This window comes from Eubalaena glacialis, chromosome 3 (assembly GCF_028564815.1).
Source record: "Eubalaena glacialis isolate mEubGla1 chromosome 3, mEubGla1.1.hap2.+ XY, whole genome shotgun sequence".
Classification (NCBI taxonomy): Eukaryota; Metazoa; Chordata; class Mammalia; order Artiodactyla; family Balaenidae; genus Eubalaena; species Eubalaena glacialis.
Window position 1 is genome coordinate 188,274,076 of NC_083718.1, and position 21,047 is coordinate 188,295,122.

Sequence of the window (21,047 nt, forward strand, 5' to 3'; positions counted from 1 at the left end):
GAAAATTTGGAAACACCCCGTTCAGGAAGTAACCACCGCCACCCTACCAGCGAACACCTCCGGTACGGCTGCTTAAGGAACGAGGATCACTTTGACAGCTGCTGTTGCTACCAGTGGAAAGACTGCCTCCACCCCCCCCCCCACCCCCGCACACATGCTGGCCGTAAAGAAAGAAGGTAATATTAGCCCTAAAAAACTGTCAGTGCATCCCTCCCCAGGACTGGGCGTCCTAGTCGGCTGGCAAGAGCAGAGGCCTCTGGAGGATGGGGTGGGGGTGGGAGGAGTGCGGCGCTGCAGACTAGACGTGGGGACTGCAGGGTGGAGCGTGGGCGCCAGGGGTGGGGTGGGAGGGCAGGGGCGGGGCCTTGGGGATGGGGCCGGGGGTTGCGGGGAGCGCGTAGGGACGCGGGCACAGGGGCGCGGCGCCGGGGCGTGGGTGGGGCTCGCGGGAAAGGCTCAGGGGCCGCCCGCGGGTCCGAAGTCGGGACGTCAGGGCCACGGGGTGGAGCGTGGAGGACGCAGGGGCGTGGTGTGAGAGCGAGGGTGGGGCGCGGGGGCGGGGCGCGGCCGTGGTCGGGACGTGGGCGCCGCGGGGTGGAGCGTGAAGGGCGCGGGGGCGTGGCGGGGGCGGGGGCGGGGCCTAGGAACAGGGGCGGGGCGTGGCCGCTGGGCCGCTGGGCCGCTGGGCGGCGGACCTGGAGGGCCTGGGAGGGGCTGAGACGCGGGCGGAGCGGGCACCGGGACGTGAGCCGCTCGCTGGTCTGTGCCCAGACGACGGCGGCGGCGGCGGCGGCGGCCGCACGCGGCGCCCCGGCCCCGGCCCCCTACGCTCCTGACCATGCCACCTCCCGCGCCCCCCACAGAGTTGGTGCCGTCGGAGCGCGCCGTGGTGCTGCTATCGTGCGCGCTCTCCGCGCTAGGCTCGGGCCTGCTGGTGGCCACGCACGCCCTGTGGCCCGACCTGCGCAGCCGGGCGCGGCGCCTGCTGCTCTTTCTGTCGCTGGCCGACCTGCTCTCGGCCGCCTCCTACTTCTACGGGGTGCTGCAGGACTTCGAGGGCCCCTCGTGGGACTGCGTGCTGCAGGGCGCGCTCTCCACCTTCGCCAACACCAGCTCCTTCTTCTGGACGGTGGCCATCGCCCTCTACCTGTATCTTAGCATCGTCCGCACCTCGCGCGGCCCCGGAGACGGCCGCCTGCTTTGTGCTTTCCACGTCGTCAGGTGGGTGGCGGCGACGCTGCTTTCCCTCGGGTCCAGTGACCCTTGCCTGGATCCTGTCTGCTGCCCCTGTGGCCCTCGCCACCCTCTGGGCCCTGCGTCTTGATTGGACCCCTGGCCAGGCGCCCAGCGGGCAGTGTCTGCTCCTGTCCCGGGACAGCCCTGGGCCAGCAGAATGATACTAGGCTTGCCTGGGAGATGAACTTGTCCTGAGCATCGCCGCAGGGGGCGCCCCTTTGAGGCGGCCCCAGCCCTAGCCTCCCAGTGAGGTGGGCGCCTCAGCGCAGGCCCTGGAGGGTGGGGGGGTGGGCAGAGCTCGCCCTCAGAGCCCGGCCCTGGTAACTTGGAAGCATCTGGAGAGCTGGCGAGGCCACTCTGGGCCCTTGGCCTCCTGCTTCAGTGCGCTCCTGCCATCTCTGCTGACCATGGGGATGGGGAGAAGCACCTGGCCAGGCTGGGGGATGAGTTAGGTGTGGTGCATTCAGCCACTCTCAGGCTGCCCTCCACCCAGCCCTCTGCCAGATGCAGTGCTTCAGCTGTAAAATTTAGGAAGGACAGTCTTGTTTATTTTATCTTTGTTCATCTCTAAAGCTCAGGCCCCAATCTCTTGTTATCTCTGTTCTAGATTATCTTTCTTTCCAGAGTTCAGCAACTCTGAAATTGAGGTCAGAGGCAGAGGCTGGTCTGGAAGAGGGCAGCCAGCGGCCTGGAGTCTCTGAGAGTAGAGAAAACCAAGGCCTTGTCCTGCCCTGGCATTGAAGGGTCTCATCCAAGTAACCCTCATCTATGGAAGAAGGTTGGCCCCTTCCTGGTGTAATTTCAAGATTCAGACATCTGGTGGTGTCCTCTGGTGAACCCAAGGCAGGAATTTTATAGAGCTTCTTTCCTCTTCTCCTTCCTCCAGATAAGAGTACCAAATGCTGCCCTAATTATAGGTCCTCTCTGTTAAATACTTGAGTTCTTTCCAAGGGACTGAAGATAGTCAGCACTTTGGTAGAGACAGGTCACCTGGGTGTCACAACAGTGAGGTCACAAGCCTGCAAGAGTCACTTGACCTCCAGGTCTCAGAGCTGTTGGATGGAGGCCAGCTGGTCCCTGGGAAACTAAACGGCCTGCTTCTCGGCTGTTCAAGTCAAAATGTTTGTAGCGAGCCATTCAGACGTGCCTCAGGTGCTGCAGAGACCCACAGAGAGCGGGGCTGCCTCCCCCCCTCCTACATCCAACCTGATCCCACCATCCATTTCGGAGACCCCGTCCTTGGCAGGCTGGTTGGCTGTGGGCAGCGTGGAGCTCACGTGTACTTGAAAAGGAGCCCAAGACTTTCTTTGCAAGATTCTCTTGTTTTTTTCCCCCTCTTTTGAAAAATACTGAATACAACGTATTTTTCAAGTGATAAAGAGAACCTGGTGCAGCTCCTATAGAAAAGATACTTCCTAAGAAACCTTTCTTTTCACTTCTAGGGATGTTTTCTGTGATGCTTAGGGAAGGCCTCCTAAGAAAGCCCATGTGTCCTTCTCGGGCCATAAAGAGGAAGCGAATTGTTCCTCTTGTCTGTTGAATGTGATCCACCTGCTTCTTAAAAGAAAAAAAAAAGAAGAAAGAAAGAAAATTACTTGTATCCAAGCTAGAAAGGGACTTTGACAGTTTATTCCGTCAGAAGTCAGCACTCATGTTGCTGGTGTGAGACTTGGTAAGACCCGTCCGACAGGTTCATGTATTGACCTAGATCCTCCCAGACTGTATTGCTAAGGACTCTTCAGTGTCTTTCTTTGGAGGATTAGTTTGTTGCTGCTGAAGGACCTCTTGGCGTGGGAAATCTCATCTTGAGACTCTGGCTGCCCAGGCACCCACTCGCTAACCATTTCAAATGACTGCAAATCAGTCCTCTTCTTCAGACCTTCCAGTCTTGGAAAATATTTTATTTTTATTTATTTATTTTTTAATATTTATTTATTTTTGGCTGTGTCGGGTCTTAGTTGTGGTATGCAGGCTCTCTAGTGGCGCATGGGCTCAGTAGTTGCGGCACACGGGCTTAGTTGCCCTGCGGCATGTGGGATCTTAGTTCCCTGACCAGGGATCAAACCCGCATCCCCTGCATTGGAAGGCGGATTCTTAAGCACTGGACCACCAGGGAAGTCCCCCGGAAAATATTTTAAAATATGACAACACAAAAGGTTGCTCTCTCTATTCTTATGAGTTGATTTTTTTTAAAAAACTGACACATATCTTGAGAAACGGGCAAAGGACATTCTGATGAAATAGTAAAAGCATGAATACTCAAAACAATACAACAATGAGGTACCATTTTCTCATTAAATTAAGGGGAAAAAATAGTAAGGCAGGATACTAATGTGATAAATGCAGATGAAACTGGTGTTTTCCTACATTATTATTGGCCATGTAAATTGGAATAATCCATGTAGAAAATATTTGGTTCATACCCCTTGATCCCAGCAATCCTATTTATAGGCATCTAGTCTAAGGAGACAAACCAAATTACATGCAAAGTTGGATGTACAAAGGAGTTTGCATGGCAGTGTTAGCCAGAACAGTGATGAGAATTTGAAAGCAACCTAAATGTTCAAAAAATCGGGGATCAGTAAGTTATAGACTACACCCCACCCAGAAGTGTTATGCTGCCATTAAATACTGGCCATGAACTCTATAAGTCATATATTTTTTAAACGGTATGATGCAACGTTAAGTGGGAAAAGCCATCTATAAAACTAAATGCAGCCATGCACCGCAGGAGGCTGGAGAGAGTCGTAGGCAAGTTCGCACAAAGCGCCTGCATGGCCCCTGGGACCCCATCATAATGCCTGACATAGTTTCCTTTACAGAAAGACTTTATCTCATTGGGGAAGGAGGGCAGCTTAGACTTTATCCTCAGAGAAATTGCCTGTCATCACAAGCTGCATCAGGCTCCTGAGGTCTTGCAAGGATCACGCTTTGATCCTCCATAACCCAGGGGACTCACCCAGAGATGATCACCCTCCAGCCACAGCTGATGAGACTTTCCCAAGGCCACAGAGCTGTTCGCAGGAGGCTCAGGGTGAGAACTTCAAGGTCAGTGCCCCTTTTAGGATTCCATCTTGTCTCTTGGCCTTGACAATAATTTTTTAAACTGAGAGATAATTTGACAATCGTTTATTTTTAACTTTCCAGATTTCCCCCATTATTAACACTTTACCATGTTAGCTTTATTTATCCTCTCCAATTATTTTTTTTCTGGAACCATGTAAGAGTAAGTTACAGGGACTTCCCTGGTGGTGCAGTGGTTAAGAAACCACCTGCCAATGCAGGAGACACGGTTTGATCCCTGGTCCGGGAAGCAACTAAGCCCGTGAGCCACAACTACTGAGCCTGCACTCCAGAGTCCGTGAGCCACAACTACTGAGCCCATGTGCTGCAACTCCTGAAGCCCGCACGCCTAGAGCCCGTGCTCCGCAACAAGAGAAGCCATCGCAATGAGAAGCCCGCGCACCGCAACAAAGAGTAGCCCCTGCTCGCCACAACTAGAGAAAGCCCGCGTGCGGCAACGAAGACCCAACACAGCCAAATGTAAAATTAAAAAAAAAAAAAAAGACTAAGTTACAGACCTGATGCCCCCAACTCCTAAATTCTTCAGTGTGCATTTATTTCCAAAAGGCAAGGACAGTCTCTTGCGTGACCACGTACACCTCCCCAAAGCAGAGAGTAACGTGGAGCAGTGCTAATATCTGATTGTGTCATGTGAAGAAGGAAAAAGGCAAAGCAACTAAAAAAAAAATATGTGTGTGTGTCTGGTAAAAAAAAATCTGATTGTGGATCTATTGAGGTTTTGCCAGTTGTCTAATAAGGTCGCCGATAGCAAAGGGACTTTGTTTTCATGCCTCTTTATCCTCCTTCAGTCGGGAGCAGTGTTTCCGTCTTCCTTGGTGTTTCACGACTGGTCTTTTTGAAGAGTACAGGCCCGTTATTGTGTAGGATGTCCCCCCTCACCTGGGTGGCCTGATGCTTCCTCGGGAGTGGATTCAGGATCTGCACCTTGGGCTGGAATCTCACAGAAACCTGTTCTCGCTTCCTACCTGGTGGTGGCTGGCGACTTTGATTTGTTCCGTTCCCGGTGATGTTCACTTTGATTGCTTGGTCAAGGTGTTATCTGCCAGTTCTCCACCACAGTTACTCTTTTTCCTTTTGTAATTAGTAAGGATCTTGTCGAGATAAACCTCCTGGAACTCCTCAAAGTCTCACCCAAGGGTTTCCCATCCCCTGATTCCGACAGCATTCTGAGGTGACTCTTCTGGATGTTGCCGCATTTTTAAAGTGTGAGAATATTCTGTGTTCAGGGAAAGCCCTGTGATAAGTCCCTTTCTACTGTGTCTTAGCTGTGGAGGCGCCATGATACCGACACCACATATTTTATTGATTGACTGAAGTATAGTTGATTTACAATGTCGTGTTAGTTCCAGGTGAACAACACAGTGATTCTGTTATATATTTATATTGTTTTTCAGATTCTTTTCTCTTATAGATTATTACAAAATATTGAGTATAGTTCCCTGTGCTATACAGTAGGTCCTTGTTGTGTATCTCTTTTATATAGTGTGTGTGTTTATGTTAATCCCAAACTCCTAATTTGTCCACCCCCCTTTCCCCTTTGGTAACCACAAGTTTGTTTTCTAAGTCTGTACCCATATTTTACATGCATGTGGATAAGCATCTGTGACCCTGTGTTTGCAGTTCTCACCTAAGAAACGGCTGGGCAGCTTAGCCTGCAGCGGCTATGGGCGAGGTCATTTCCTTTCAGATAAGATAAGCATGAAACCATCTCTGTCCCCCTGCAGAAGGTGACCTGCCTCTCGAAAGCAGTCTTCAGCCCCTCTTCCCCTGCAAGGTGGTGGGCTCCTTCTGAACCAGTACGGCAGGGTCACGGACTGTCCCCTCACCGCTGGGCCAGGTGTGTCCTGTGATCGTGGGGGGAGGTCAGGCTAGGGCGCCTCATCTTGCCGCGTCAGAAGTGGAGCCCAAGCCGAGCTGGCTGCCTCGAGCAGCCTTTGGGTTTCTTCTGGCTGCACTGAAGTGGGGATAGGTGTGGGCATGACCCCCAGCCCACATGCCCACCCACCCTCTGGCATTTGCTGCAGGCTCTGGAGGAAGAGAGAAGTCTAGGGCACCCCAAGTTCACCATGAAAACCCCTGCTGTGGGGATCGGGAAGTTCCAGCGCAGAGAAAAGGGGCCCCGTGGGCCCCGAAGGGGAGAGCCTGTGAGCTCTCTAATCAGACACCGGCTCACTCACAGCGGGGCCCAGTGACAAGGCCCCAGGTGGGCAGTGTCTGAATGGGGGGTGAACAGCACCCCACATCAGACGGTGCTCCCCAAGATGACAAGAGCTAAACCGGCTTTGTTTGCTGAGGGCGCTGCTGCAATGAGGTCTCTGTGCTGCATTTGCGTGTCCGCGGGGCACCCGCTGCGGCCCCAGAGGCTGCCCCTTGACCCTGCCGGGGCAGAGTCAGATTCTACCCCGGGCCCAGGTGGGCAGGAAAGCATCCCTGAGCGCTGCAGAGTGCACCTCGGCACCCACAGAACCAGGGCTGCAGAGGCCCGTGCCAGGGGCTGAGTGTTTAGAAGTTCCCTTGGACGCCTTTCCCCACCTCTGCGGCCAGGGCTACCGAGCGACTGACCTCGTGGTGGCCTGGCCAGTGGCTGACACCCTGAACTCCCACGTCCTGCCCCTGCCCCACCCTTAACAATAAGAGCCCATTGTTGGGACAGAAACCTCCAGGCGGCCTCCTCGGGCCTGGATTCCTTTCACCAGGCCCTGCTTCCTGCAGCTGCATCCCTCCGGGCCCGGCTCTGTCCTGCTCCCAAGAGCTTTCAAAACTGGCACATGGTTGCCGGATAGTTTCGTTCTCAGAGCATCTTGGGGTCATGGTCACATTCAAGGCCTTCCATAGGCCCCAGGCACATGGACCAGGCTCTGCTGTCTGGGGGAGAAGACCCTCTTGTGGTCTTCCCATCAGGTGCCACCCCGCACCAGAGATCTGTAGGAAGGGTGAGGTTTGGGGGGAGGGGGGAGTGCAGGAATCCAACGGTGGATTGAGCAGACCTTGAGCCCTTGGTGCCGAGGGGGAAGGGTGTTCCCAGCCCTGACTGTGAAAGCGGCTCTGTCACCACAGGTGTGCCCCTCCCTGACTGGTGGGACAGGTTTCAGAAGATCCCCAGCTGGGCAGACTGGGAACTCTGAAGGAAACCCAGAGCCTCGCTCTCGTGGGCACCGGCCGCCTCTCGTGGTCGTCTGACACATGCCACGGAATCCAGGTGTGGGACGCGGCCTGCTCACCGACCGGCTGATCCCGCGGTGCTTCAGCTTCTCACGGGGCGACTGAAGAACAAAGTGAATGTCGAGTTCCAAAAGCCAAGCTCATGACCAGTCTGCAGGGCGTTTGTCAGTTTACCCCTCCCCTAAGCCTGCTGAGGGCCCCCGGCTCTGCTGGTCTGGGTGTCGGGGGGTGTCCCAGGGCTGGGCTGCCATCCCCTGCCCTGGCATGTCTCTCCGCCAGAGTTGGTAGAGAGCATCTGCCTTCGTCTGCTGCGGCTGCCCTAACAAAGCCTGCTGACTGGGTGGGGTGCTTAAACAACAGACGTCCCTTCTCTCCCTGTCCTGGAGGCTGGAAATCGGAGATCCAGGTATAGGCAGGGTTGGTTTCCGCTGAGGCCTCTCTCCTTGGCTTGCAGACGGCTGTCTGCACCCTGTGTCCTCACATGGTCATCCCTTGGTGAGTGTCTGCATCCTAATCCCCTCTTCTTACAAGGACACCTGTCCTATTGGATTAGGAGCCACCCAGTGACCTCATTTTAACCTAATCACCTCTTTAAAGACCCTGTCTCCAGATACGGTCCCGTCCTGACGTAGTGGGGGTTAGGACTTCAACACAGGAATTTGGTGGCAGGAGGGGACATACTTAGCCTATAACTGCCTCCGAAGGGGGAGGAAGCCAACTTGGAGTCTGGCCTCGGTTTCCAGGCAAACACATGTGAAAGCTGGGGCCTGGGCACCTCTGGGAGCAGCTCTTGGTGCCCCTCCAAGTGGGTGATTCTGCTCAGAGAGTGGTCTGCAGGCCGCCTCCATCTAGGTGACCCCAGCCATGCTTCTCCTCCGCCTGCATCACAGGTTTGGAGAGAAGGAGCCTCATTGGTCACCTGCTTTAACCATGTCCCTCCTCAATGCCTTTCATAACATCTGCTGCACGTGGTCACATGGCTTCCTTCCCTTGATGGGGGATGCTGACAGTTTAGCCCTTGGCTTTGGGACTGAGCAGGATACCTGCCCTTTCCTTTGGCCGCCTGAGTCTGCTCTGGAGCAGGACGTCCCCAAGAGTCTTCCAATACTCGAGGCTCAGCTCCAGGCCCAGCACGTCCTCACATGCCCGCTCTGGTGCCAGCTTCACAGTCTCGGGTTTAGAATGTGGGTCCCAGGTGTCCACACTGAGGCAGGACAGTTTGCTGGCTGTTCTCCATCACCCACGTCTGGGCATCAGGGCAACCCCTCCGACCACATACCTTCTGGGTCCCAGTCAGCTACAGCCCTTGGTCTGTTTCACATGTGCTGTTGTTAAGCCGTATCTTACTTTCTGATTTTGTTTGTTTTTTGATTGATGGCTGCTTTTTTTTTTTTTTTTGAAGGGATAAAAAACTGTTAGGTGGTACATGTCAGAAATTAGCAGTAGACATTTCTGGAAAGTGGGAATTAGGTCACACGTGTCTTTGTAGAGTTCCTCCCAGAGTTGGACACCACCTACAACTCAGGGTGGCCACTTGGCCAGAGAACAGCTTGGCTTATTGAGGTCGCCAAACAGATTTTCTCCTGGCTCTATAGGTGAGAGCCTGTGGGCAGGGCAGATTCAGCCCCCTATCCTTTTCATCCTCTGACCAGTGGTGGCCTGGAGCCGGCTTGCGGGACCCGATTGTTAAATTTCAGGGCATTTTGTGGGCTGATTGTTAGATAGAACATCATTAAAAATTAAATTATATAAACTTACAATTAAATAAATTGCATTAAAAACAAAAGTAACATACTCAAAACTCCTTAGGTCATAATTATACTTTTAAAATTTTTAATTTTATTTATTTATTTATTTTTGACTGAGTTGGGTCTTCGTTGCTGCGCGTGGGCTTTCTCTAGTTGCGGCGAGCGGGGGCCATTCTTCATTGTGGTGCGTGGGCTTCTCATTGCGGTGGCTTCTCTTGTTGCGGAACACGGGCTCCAGGCGCGTGGGCTTCAGTAGTTGTGGCTCGTGGGCTCTAGATCGCAGGCTCAGTAGTTGTGGTGCAAGGGCTTAGTTGCTCTGCGGCACGTGGGATCTTCCCGGACCAGGGCTCGAACCCGTGTCCCCTGCATTGGCAGGCGGATTCTTAACCACTGCGCCACCAGGGTAGTCCCCTAATTATACTTTTGTTGATTTGTAGAGCAGATGTCAGCAAACTTTTCCTGTACAGGACCAGATAGTATTTTCAGCTCTGCAGGCCATGCGATCTCCGATGCCACTGCTCAGCTCAGCTCTGGTAGCTTGGAAGCAGCCATGGATGATATATAACCAGTCAGTGTGGCTGTATGCAGTAAAACTTTATTTTAAAAAACAGACTGAATCGAGAGCTTGGGATGGACACATACGCATGACTGTGTATAAGACAGATAACTAATAAGAACCCACTGTAGAGCACAGGGAACTCTACTCAATACTCTGTAATGACCTATATGGGAAAAGAACCTAAAAAAGAGTGGATATGTGTATATGTATAACTGATTCACTTTGCTGTACACCTGAAACTAACACAACATTTTAAATCAACTATACTCCAATTTTTAAAATAAAATAAATAAATAAAAAACAGACTGGGCCGGATTTGGCCTGAGGGCCCTAGTTTGCTGGACCCCTGTTCTAGATTTAAGAAAGTGATAGAGAAAATGTTAGTAGTAAAGATTAAATGCAAAAGTGTTTCTTGTCTCTGTACTTAAGCCCTGGCGGCAGCCACGTCGGGGCAGGTGGGAAGCCGCATATTTCAGGGGGAGGTGCTGAGAAGGGGCCATGTCCCAGAGCAGGAAGAAAGAAGAAACATTCTTCCAGTGTTGGAAAAGTATTACCTGATCCACAGAGAGGTCGCTCATGTCACGTCGACCCAGTGAAGTCCCAGCTCTCGTCTGGTCCCCCAGGTCTTCCTCATTTCACTTCTGGAGTTTGAGGGTTTGAAACTTAATGAGGTTTCCTTAGTCATTAAGGAAAATGGAAACATCAGCCACCTTCTCATCACGGAACTACTCTCATTGGCTGAGTGCAACCACAGGTTGGCTGCAGATACCAGAGTTCCGCAAAAATCCGCAGAGGCCTCCTGTGAGAATCAATTGGCTGTGTGGAATGTACGATAAGGAGTATTGTGTATTTTATTATTATTTACAAATCGTGTGCCCCACATCCTTTATATCAGTAAAATTCATAATCAGTTTATGTTTGTGTATGTACACACACACACACACACGTGTGTAGATGTCTTTCTGATGTTAAAACATCACCAGCACACCATTGTCTGTACCTGTAAATTACGAGTCTGGTGGCGCCTGCTTGGCGGGGTTATTAGGCCGTCCCTCCCACTCCATTCCCACTGCTCTCTGAGGTCACCTTTTCTTCCACCTCCACTCAGGTACCTCCCCAGGCAGCTTCTGGCCTCAGCAGAGCTGCTGTCTGTGCTTGAGTTCAAACAGCAACTCTGATTGATCAACCCACATGCTCAGCCCTTTCAAAGCCGTCTATTTGGTCTTCCCTCTGGCTATTTTCCATCACAGATTCAGCTCCAGGCACACCCCAGTAACACAGAGGAAATACATCACTGGGTAGCTTTTGTACAACAGACCTAAAGTTGTAAAATGTGGGGCTGTCACCCTGTGGTCCCCAAGGGCCGTAGGGATGCTGAGGAGGGAAAGAAGCTGCTTCCTCCCGCCAAGACTGTGCTCTCCCTTCCCGCCGGGGTGGGAATCCTCGGCTCCAGTCCTGCCGGGTGTTGGTCCCTAAGCACTGCTCTCCCACCTCTAACTTCAGGATTTACGGTGCAGCCCTTTAAAAGCCTTTCACCTCCTTTCAGTAATGTCCTTGCAGTGAATATTTAAAGAGTAAATCGGGAAAAGCTGTCTCAGTCACTTGGTTCAAACTTCATTCATTCACTCATTCATTCAGTTCATTCATTCGTTCATTCATTCATTCAGCAGGTCCTAGTTTTGCCCCTATCATGTGCCAGGCACTGGTGTAGATGCCAAGATAGAGCAGTGAACCCACATGGCCCTCGCCTCATGGAGCTCATAGCTGACATGTGTTGTCCTAAAATCCCAGGATGGCGTGAGTTTTAAAATGGTAACCCTTTGGTTTGACACTAATATATGTTAACTCACCAGATCAATAACTTTGCATAGCACAAACATTTAAAATACACACTCCAGCCATTTGAAGTGTAACTTGGTACCTTTCTCATAATCCTTTTTTTTTAAATAAATTTATTTATTTTATGTATTTATTTTTGGCTGCTTCGGGTCTTCTTTGCTGTGCGCGGACTTTCTCTAGTTGCGGCGCGCGGGCTTCTCACTGCGGTGGCTTCTCTTGCTGCGGAGCACGGGCTCTAGGCACGCGGGCTTCAGTAGTTGCGGCACGTGGGCTCAGTAGTTGTGGCTCACGGGCTGTAGAGCGCAGGCTCAGTAGTTGTGGCACACGGGCTTAGTTGCTCCGCGGCACGTGGGATCTTCCCGGACCAGGGCTTGAACCCGCGTCCCCTGCATTGGCAGGCAGGTTCTTAACCCCTGCGCCACCAGGCAAGTCCCCACCATCCTTTAATTTCTATGGGCTTTTGGCCCCTTCCGTGCTCTTGTGACTTCAAGGAGGATGTGCTGCTTCTGCCTCTGCTGGGCTGTCGGGGCAGCAGAGCTGAGGGTGGCACCCAGTGACCCGCCCCAGGCTCTGGTCCCTCCTGCAGAGGCCAGTGAGGGGAGGAGGTACCAAGTCTTTCCTGGGCCCAGGAAGCGGACTTTCTCCCTTTCCTCGCCATCCCTGCCCTGCCTCGTCCCCAGCCCTGCGGCATTTGGAGAACCTTATAAAATCACAGGCCTTCTAGCCTCGTTCTGGTAACAGACTAAGTGCAACTGTGGCCTCATCATTGTTCTATGACCTTCTTTCAGAAAGAGCCGATATTCCTTACACAGAGCCCTCAAGACAGAACCAGTTTCTGAACTAAACGTTTTCCTGATGACACTGTCCTGTTTACTTACTGCTTGTTCTCTGGGCGGCTGACCTACCACGTAGGCCCGTGTGTCCTCCTGGGGGCAGAGACCGCGCAGGCCTCGTGCATCCCTGGTGGCTACACCGCAGGCCCGGATCCTGGGACCTGGGGACAAGCCTCACTGACAACATTGGTCGTAAATGCGGACACGCTTACCCTGTCCCGCATGCTGGATGTAACGCTGATGAGTTTATTCTTGTGATAACCAACAACGATGCTCTGCTCCAGGCACCGTGATCATCCCCACTTTGTGGAGAAAAACACGGCTGTGTTGCAGCCACGTGGGGCAGGGCCGAGACTCGGACCCAGCCTGTTGCAACGCAGTCCAAGCTCTTAACCACCCTGCCGGGCCGCCACATAGCTTCTGTGTGTCCCCCTGACTGGTTTAAAAGGCTTGGCGAGGAGACTCGTGCGGGGACCACTGGGGAGGGGCCTTGGGGCTCAGCCCTAATCCCAGCTGTGTCGCCATTGCAGTAAACTCTAGAAAAGTCAGCCCAGCACTGCACTGAGAGGGGGCCCCCGCCCAAGGCTTTGTGCTTTAGTGGGCCCCCTTGGACCCTTGCCAGTGCCCGCCCCTTCCCATAGAGCAAGGAGGGCTCAGGACCGAGGAGATGTGTCCGCCCGGAGCCCAGGGCCCCTCTTCTAGTTCCTGCTGCGGATGCACGGGACCCAGACAACCCCGAGCCACCAGTGTGTGCACCCCTGGGCCCAGGCTGGCCAAGGGGGCTTGACTGTTGGCGGGGTGTATGGATGAGGCTTGGCCACGTGGGCTGGCGTTTGCGGGCCGGTGCACAGGCCCCTCGGTGCGGGAAGGAGCCGGCCGTCCTGATGCCACAGCGTGCCAGCGCAATCTCCGAGGAGCCTGGCAATTCTGAAATAGAACCCGGCCTCTGAGGGCTTGGGAGGGTTTGTCCAGGTGGGAGGCCAGGGCATCCCGGGCTTGGCAGGGCTTGGGCAGAGCAGGGCTGGGTTGGGGGATTTGAGGACTCCCGCCCCTCCTTTCTCCAGGGACACTGTCTGCTGCATGCTTGGGAGAGCACCGTCCTTCTTGCCTACCCAGCATCCCGGTCCCTTCGCCCTCGCTGGCTTTGCCGGGAGCCGGGTCTGACCTCACCGCCTCCCGTTTGCTCCTTATTCCTCAGCTGGGGGGTTCCGCTGGTCATCACCGTGGCGGCTGTCACGCTAAAGAAGATCGGCTACGACGCCTCGGATGTGTCCGTGGGCTGGTGCTGGATCGACCTGGAGGCGGAGGACCACGTGCTGTGGATGCTGCTGACCGGGAAGGTGTGGGAGATGCTCGCCTACGTCACGCTGCCCGTGCTCTACCTCCTCATCCGGAAGCACATCAACAGAGCGGTAGGTGCGCCACGGGGCCCCGGCCCAGAGCTCTGTGTGGCCACTGTGTCCCGGCATCGGGCTGCCGTAGGGGACAGGACTGGTGACCGACCAGAGTGACGGAGGGTTTGCTGTGCCTCAGGCACCATGACGTGCGCTGAATTAATAAGCATCGTGGGTTGTCTGGTTTGCTAATTATGCAACCCTGTCGGGAGAGGGTCCTGTTATCCTCCGTTTGTGGATGAGGAAACGGGGGCTCACCGAAGTTAAGGGGCTCCCCAGACTCGCCCAACTCAGAGTGAGCTGCTGTGAAACCAAGGAGGCTGCGGGCTCAGCCTGTGTTCTGGGCCACAGCTCTCTACTGCCCCCTCCTGGACAGATCACCACGGTCGCTTAACCTGGAGAGGAATTTGATTGAAAGATGAACAGTGGCCAAATAAGAATTGAACTGGCATGCCCCTGAGGAGGGGAGGCCACAGACTTTCACAATCAGCGATACAAATAACTCACTTCCTTCTCCTTGGTGATTAAAATATTATAAGTGGTAGACTTTTCAGGCGTTCAGGAATTCATAAATCAATAGGCTGGGCTGCTCTGAAGTCTCCTAGACTTCTGGCCAGAAATTCTAGGAAAGAATGGTTTCCCTCTGATAATCTGGCCAAATTGTTCCTTGCTCTGGACTACCGGTGCCGCACATGTAAAGTATGCGCTTTCTCCTAGCCACAAGCAAACTGCTACCCCCAAAAGCCTCAGATTAGCCCATCCGTTGGTCCGCTCAACCATTCATTCAGTGCGTTTTTATTGAGCATCTACTATGCACAAAAGCTCTGTGTGCCGGGAATGCTAATGAGAACTCGGGCATGGATCCTGCCCTCCTAGGAGGAGGCAGAAGTGTGATTACGATGGAAGATGAAACGGGGCTGGAGCAGTAACCTCGTGGGAGCTCCGGGGATAGACTTCAAGCTCATTCTGCTGGTGTGGTGCCTGTGTTTCTTTTTTGCTCTGAGTTTTCAAGGCTGAAATTGTAGGCGAGAATGTCCCCAACTTTCGACTTTCGGGTGTGCTGCTGGCTCAGCGGTCATTTCCAAGTGTGTAAGGCGCTCCTCGCAGCTGTCTGACACCTGACCCCCACCCTGTATGTGGGATGCACACTTTGGGTTCTCTTTTTACTCCAAAATTTACCTGATTCTCACCCCTCCCTGCCGCCCTCTTCTGGCTCAGCTTGGAGTCGTTGACAGAGATGCTGGCAGGGCTTAGCGATGGGTCTGAGATCCTCTTTGTCTACTAGGGTTTTTTAGTTGGTCTCCTGCCTGGGCCGAGGCTGCCCTTCTCACCTCCTCTTTTCCATTGCCCTGGGAAGGTTCCGGGCTCCCCGATGAAAGCTCCCAGGAGCCCCACCAGGCTCTGCCCAGGACCTCCCCATGCCCTCCCCCTGCTGCCTTTTCATGTGTTTGTTTGTTTGTTTGTTTTTGGCCATGCTGTGGGGCTTGCGGAATCTTAGCTCCCTGACCAGGGAACGAACCTGTGCCCCCTGCAGTGGAAGCACAGAGTCCTAACCACTGGACGGCCAGGGAAGTCCCCCTGACCACCAGATTTTAAATTGGCACCGCCAGCTCTCCCTCCTGCCCAGAGTCTTAACCACTGGACCGCCAGGGGAGTCCCTCGTGTGTCTGTCTTCCTCCCTGCCCTTCCTGTAGCGGGGGCAGGAAGCCTGGGGCCCTGCCTGTGAGGCTGACCCCCCCCCCATGTGAGAATGGTCCTCTCCTACAACTCTGCGGGTGTTTCCAGAGAAAAGGAATACTAGTGAGCAGGGAGGTGAGAATGTGCGGGTCGTTCCCTGCCTCTAGCTAGGAGGGAGAGCTAAAAATAAATGAACTGGGTGAGCTTTGCCCTGAGGAAGAGCGGACCAGCAGCCCTGGCTAGCGCCCGCCCGGCTAGTGCCCGGCTCCCCCGCCCACCCGTGTGGTCCTGGAGGGGGTGGGTGGTGCCGTTCTCTGGGTGCTGAAGGCCCCGGGGAGGAAGCAGGTGCTCTGAGCAGGTAAGCTGCTGCAGCTTGGGTGCCCAGAGATGCCAAGGGGTGTGGCTCTTCTCCTCACCTGCGCCTTCAGTGTCCCCCACAGAAGACCAGGCTCAAAAATGCATCTTTGTTATGGAGCAGTGTTTTTTTCATCTATTTTTACAAATTCGGTTGTGATCTGGAACTGCCTTTTCTGTCACTGAAGGGCATTCCGAGGAGCGGGGAAACCAAAGCTGGCGGCTGCTCACCTCTTTTTCTTGCCCCAGCTTTGGGCAGAGCCCCTGCTGCGGGGCAGGCCAGCGGGGCTGGGGGACACAGCAGGGCCGGGGGGCAGGGGGGGCTTGCCTTCTGGAGGAGGAGGCGGATCATGAGTGATGGGCCTGATAAATGAGGGTGAATGGCGTCCGGGAAGGAGGATGATAAGAGCTATGAAAAGCAGACAAGGATAAAGAGCTGGAGGTGGGGACAGGACCAGCTGGGAAATGCCTTTGCAATTTAAATAGGTTGTCAGGATAGCCCTTATCCAGAAGGTGACACTGGAGCAAAGACTTGAAGAGGGTGAGGGAGTGAGCCACATAGACGGTTGGGGAAGAGCATTCCAGCTCGAGGGAGCAGCCTGTGCAAAGGCCCTGGGGTGGGGTGTGCCTGGCATGTTTGGAGCATTAGGAGGCCCGTGTGTCTGGAGAAGAGTAAACAGGGGGTACGTAGCAGGAATGAGGTCAGAGCTAGACCAGGGTTGGGGACATCGTAAGGAACGTGTGAAATGGGGAGACACCAAGAGCTTTGAGTGGAAGACTGGCTTGATCCGACTTAGGTTTTCAACGAGCCACACTGCTTCTGTGTTGAGAGTAAGACTGCAGTGGGGACGGGGTGGGGTGGTCAGGGCGACAGAGGGAGACCAGCGAAGAAGCAGTGGCAACTCTCCAGAGAAGTGGTGGTGGTGCTTGGACCGGGCTGGTGGCAGTGGCAGTGGACATCCACTACCACTGGACCAAAGGCCACTCCCAAGTTTGGGGCCTGGACGGCTGGAAGGACGCAGCTCCCGCTAGCTGAGATGGGGAAGCATGCAGCAGGCTGGGGGTCGAGATCAGGCATGTGTTTCGGACAGGAGAAGCTTCCGGCGTGCTTTAGACACCCACGTGGGGTGTGGAGCAGGCAGTGGATGGAGGAGACGGGGCAGAGGTGGGAACCTGGGCTGCCGGCGGCAGGCACTGCGCGGCTCACGACCTCCGCGTCCCGGGGGGAGGGCAGCCTGCGGTGGGGCTGGAGGGGGCTGGAGGGGGCTGGAGGGGGCGGGAGGGCCCGTCGCTCACGTCTGCTTTACGTGTTCCTCGCGCAGCATGAGGCTCTCTCCGAGTACCGGCCCCTCGTGTCCCGGGCGCACCAGCTCCGGCGCCGCACCTCCGCGGCCGATAAGAAGCTGGTCCTCATCCCGATCATCTTCATCTGCCTCCGGGTCTGGAGCACCGTGCGGTTCGTCCTGACCCTCTGTGGCTCCCCGGCAGTGCAGACGCCGGTGCTCGTGGTTCTGCACGTAGGTCCGCCCCGCCCCCGCCCTCGCGGCTCCCGGCCCCACCGCGGGGTCGACAGGGTCAGGTCCCTGTCCCCGGCAGGGCGGGCAGGCCGGGGACTCTGCCCCACAGGGAGCCTTGACGAGAGCCGGTGGGAGGTCAGCGTGGCTCGGGGGCAGCCCGGGGGTGTTGAGTTGCTGTCCAGTGGCCTAGGAGTAGCCCCGGGAGAGTTGACTGACCCTGAGTCCTTCCCAGCCCAGAAGACCTGGGGACACGCCTGCAAGTCCAGGCCTGCCCGGTGCTCAGCCCAAGGCCCACGTGGCCAGGGTCCCGCGCAGACCAGCCTCAAGGGGTGGAGGACCGGGTCCTGGGTCCCCAGCTCTTCCCGGCCTCCCTGCGTGTGCTGTTCAGGCCCGCCCCGGCCCTGGCGCTCACGCCTCTTCCTTTCTCCCCGCCAGGGGATCGGGAACAGCTTTCAGGGGGGCGCCAACTGCATCATGTTCGTCCTCTGCACCCGCACCGTCCGGACCCGGCTCCTCTCTCTCTGCTGCTGCTGCACCTCTCAGCCTTCCGCCGCCGCCGAGAGCCCGCGGGGCCCCGCAGGGCCTCTGCGCCCTCCAAGACCGGCGAGTCTCAGGGGCCCAGGCGGGCCGCAGATGAACTTCCAAGCGCCCGAGCTGCTCCCCTCCTAGTTCTGTGCCTGGGTGCTGCCGACCTGGGGCAGGCGGCGCCGAGTCCCCTCTGCAGGGAGCGGGACATCAGCTGCGCTGTAAGCCTTCGGCTGCCGAAGCTCTTGAGCCCCGTGGGGAGCAGCGCAAACTCAGCTTGTCTACCTCCTCGACCCTCAAGCACGTCCCCCTCACACCGCGTCCTTCTGCACGTGGGGGAATTCGTCGGCATGAGGGCTGCACTGAGCTTCAGGGAAACCCGTGGTACCTGATCACTGCCAGGTTGCCTTGCGGTCCCGGCGTCATCGGCCTCGTGACCACACAGCACTGTTTACAGCTGGAGGGACCCACACCGGTGGGAAAAGCACACAGAGATATATGTACACTGTGCACCCGTCCTCAAGAAAATGTCAGGGGGTACCAGCGACGTGGCCCCCACTGAGGTATCACGGAGCAGATTCCTGGATTGTCAGGGCGTTGAGATTCCCTTGAGAGTCTGGCTTTTCTTGGATGGCTTTGCAGGTCAACGAAAGGGCCAGTTACCTTTAACCAGGAGGTTCCCCCCCCCCCCCCCCCGGTGACCAGCATGAGCACAGCCGTACACAGCTGCTCAGGGCAGCTGGTCTCCTGGGGCCTCCCAAATTCTCTCCACGGGCTGCCAGCCCTTGATGTATGGATTGTGTTTGAGTTTCAAGCAGAGGCCAGGATCCAGACTCCTGTCTCCCCCAGGCACTTAAAATTAAAATGCAGGTCCCTCCTCCAATGCAAGGGCTGGAACAGGACAGGAAGAGGCCACTGCAGAAGTCCCCGCAGACGCCCCACTGTCACTTGGGTCTGTTCTTGTAAAGACTGAAACGGGTGAGTCGGGGAAGGATCTGGCTCATTCACTTCCTAGGTTAATTTTTTATAGGAAAGGTGACCAGAGGGTCAGGGAACACCCAAATACTGATTCGTCCCTGAAGGTGAAGGTTTGGGGGATTGGTTGGGGAGAGTGACGCAGGCATCATGGGGTGATTTAAAAGAAAAAGGATTTAAAAGAAGCATCCGTATCTCTATAACCTATGACTCTTGCACCAACCCTTTCGTCTTAGGTCAGAAAACAATTTCTCTGTTCAATCACAGAAGCCACTGGCTAAGAATGGGAGGTGTAACTGTCACCGTGCGGGGGCCTTGGGGAAGACAAGTGCAATTAACCCGATAGGTGCCCCTGCCTTGGGTCCCATGAGAACTCTGCAAAACTGATTTTCTGAACCTGTAAAAGGGTTCTGGATTAAAACCAAAGCCACACCCTACTGTTGATTCCTCTTTTACTCTCAAAAGCAAAATCTGTAACAGGAAGAGACTCTGAAAGGAATAGTCCTCTACAGAACTAGGTCCAAAACGCTCCTTTTGGGTTCCCTTTTTAAAAGACGGTTTTATGAGAATCAGGAAGAGGTGAACATCCCTTTAGGATTCAAAGAAAGCTCTGGGCTGCCCTACAGAAAGCTACTTGTCAGTAAGGCGGTCCCCTTACATGAATGGCCCACGTGAGGGGAGTCTGGGGTTCCCCCAAAGACCTTACGGCTCATCACGGGTGCCTAGCTGGTAAAGAGCCTCACATTAGCTTCTAGAATGGAGCAGAAATTCAGGAAGTTGCTTGCTGCAAAAGAGACGATGACTCACGGCTGAGTTAGAGTATGGGCCCTGGGGGAATGATGCTCGAATACCTCGTGTTCTGAAGGGGGCCCCAGAGGCCTTGGCTCAGGTGGTGCAACATCGATGCCCGCTGGGCATGGCCTCTAAGGACAGGCCTGAGACCTGGGTTTCCCTAGACCGGCTGCAGCCGGAAAACACCCGCAGAGGGAGTCGGGGCTCAGAGAAGAACATCTCCGTGTGCCCGGGCCTCCCTCACGTTCTCATTCCACCTGTGAGATGCTGCTGCTGAATATTTCCATTTCCCTCCCTCTGCTCCCCACCCCGTCTCTGCAGACGGGTGAACATGTTACTGCGAGTGGCGGACACGTGCGGGCAGGGGAGGGGCTCGTCCTGGTGCCCGGAGCATTGCAAACAGCACCATCATGAAGCCCAGGAGGGTCTCCTGCCTCGGATCAGAGCCAGACGAAAGTGCGTTCCTTTTACACGTGGCTGGGCCCCCGTGGGTTCTCTCTCTCGGCCAGTGTAGTTAATGTTTATCCACCCTCACCCCCCGGGCACAGCTGTGTGACCTCGGCCTGAACAGGGGCTACATCTCAGCCCCCAGCCCCTCTCTTCTGAGGCACTTGCTGAACCTTGGTCTTTTCCTCAGGTTTACTAAACACTTTCTGCCTCTTTGTGCTTCGGAGTTGTGTCTGTCTGTTTTTGTTTCTTAATAAAGATTATGATTTGTCCCGGGGTTAAGGGTGCAGACAGAGCTCTGCCTGTGTCCACAGCAGGAAAAGAACATTTTTGCAGGCTTCCCGTCTCGGCATAATGGCATCGTGGGAGGTTTTGTGCACATGCAAAATTGTAATGCAAACCCTGACCGTCTGGGTCAAGGCCAAAGTCTTGCTATTTTAAATTAAATAAACTATATTTCTTTTGTGTATTTGGTAAACCGACTGCCGTTGATGTGGGTGCGGGTCGGCAGGGTGGCTCAGACGGGCCTGTGCTGTGGGGCAGGTCCAGAGCTTTCCACACGGTTGGGCCCTGGAGACCACATCTGTGTCCTTCTCTGTGGGCAAATGCAGTCAGGTAGGTGGCCACCTGGTTGGTATAGCCTGCTTCTCCTGAGTTTGCCTGATAGAATCCCTGGTCTGGGTTGGGGAGCAGGGGTGGTGGTGTTTAGAACACAGATTCCCAGGCCCCGTCCCATATGAGGATCAACAGAACCAAGTTCCAAGGACCCGCAGCTTAGGGCTAAACTCTCATGAGTGAGACACTCCAGATACTGAGCCACCAACCATGTCTCCCTTCTTGCACGAGTCTATCCCGACACCCGGTGACCCTCTGCAGTGGCAACTAAGGCTCCCAGGTGGCCGGGA

At 54.9% G+C, this 21,047-nt stretch overlaps 1 protein-coding gene across 1 annotated transcript; it reads left to right on the forward strand.

Annotated features, from left to right (window-relative positions):
• Nucleotides 1–771: 771 nt before the first annotated feature.
• Nucleotides 772–20,569, forward strand: GPR157 (G protein-coupled receptor 157). The gene is given in 5 exon segments (XM_061185022.1): nucleotides 772–1,221; nucleotides 13,660–13,873; nucleotides 17,209–17,403; nucleotides 17,839–17,955; nucleotides 17,958–20,569. Coding segments are annotated over 5 exon segments (1,272 nt in total). The 5' UTR covers nucleotides 772–838; the 3' UTR covers nucleotides 18,321–20,569.
• Nucleotides 20,570–21,047: the final 478 nt, after the last annotated feature.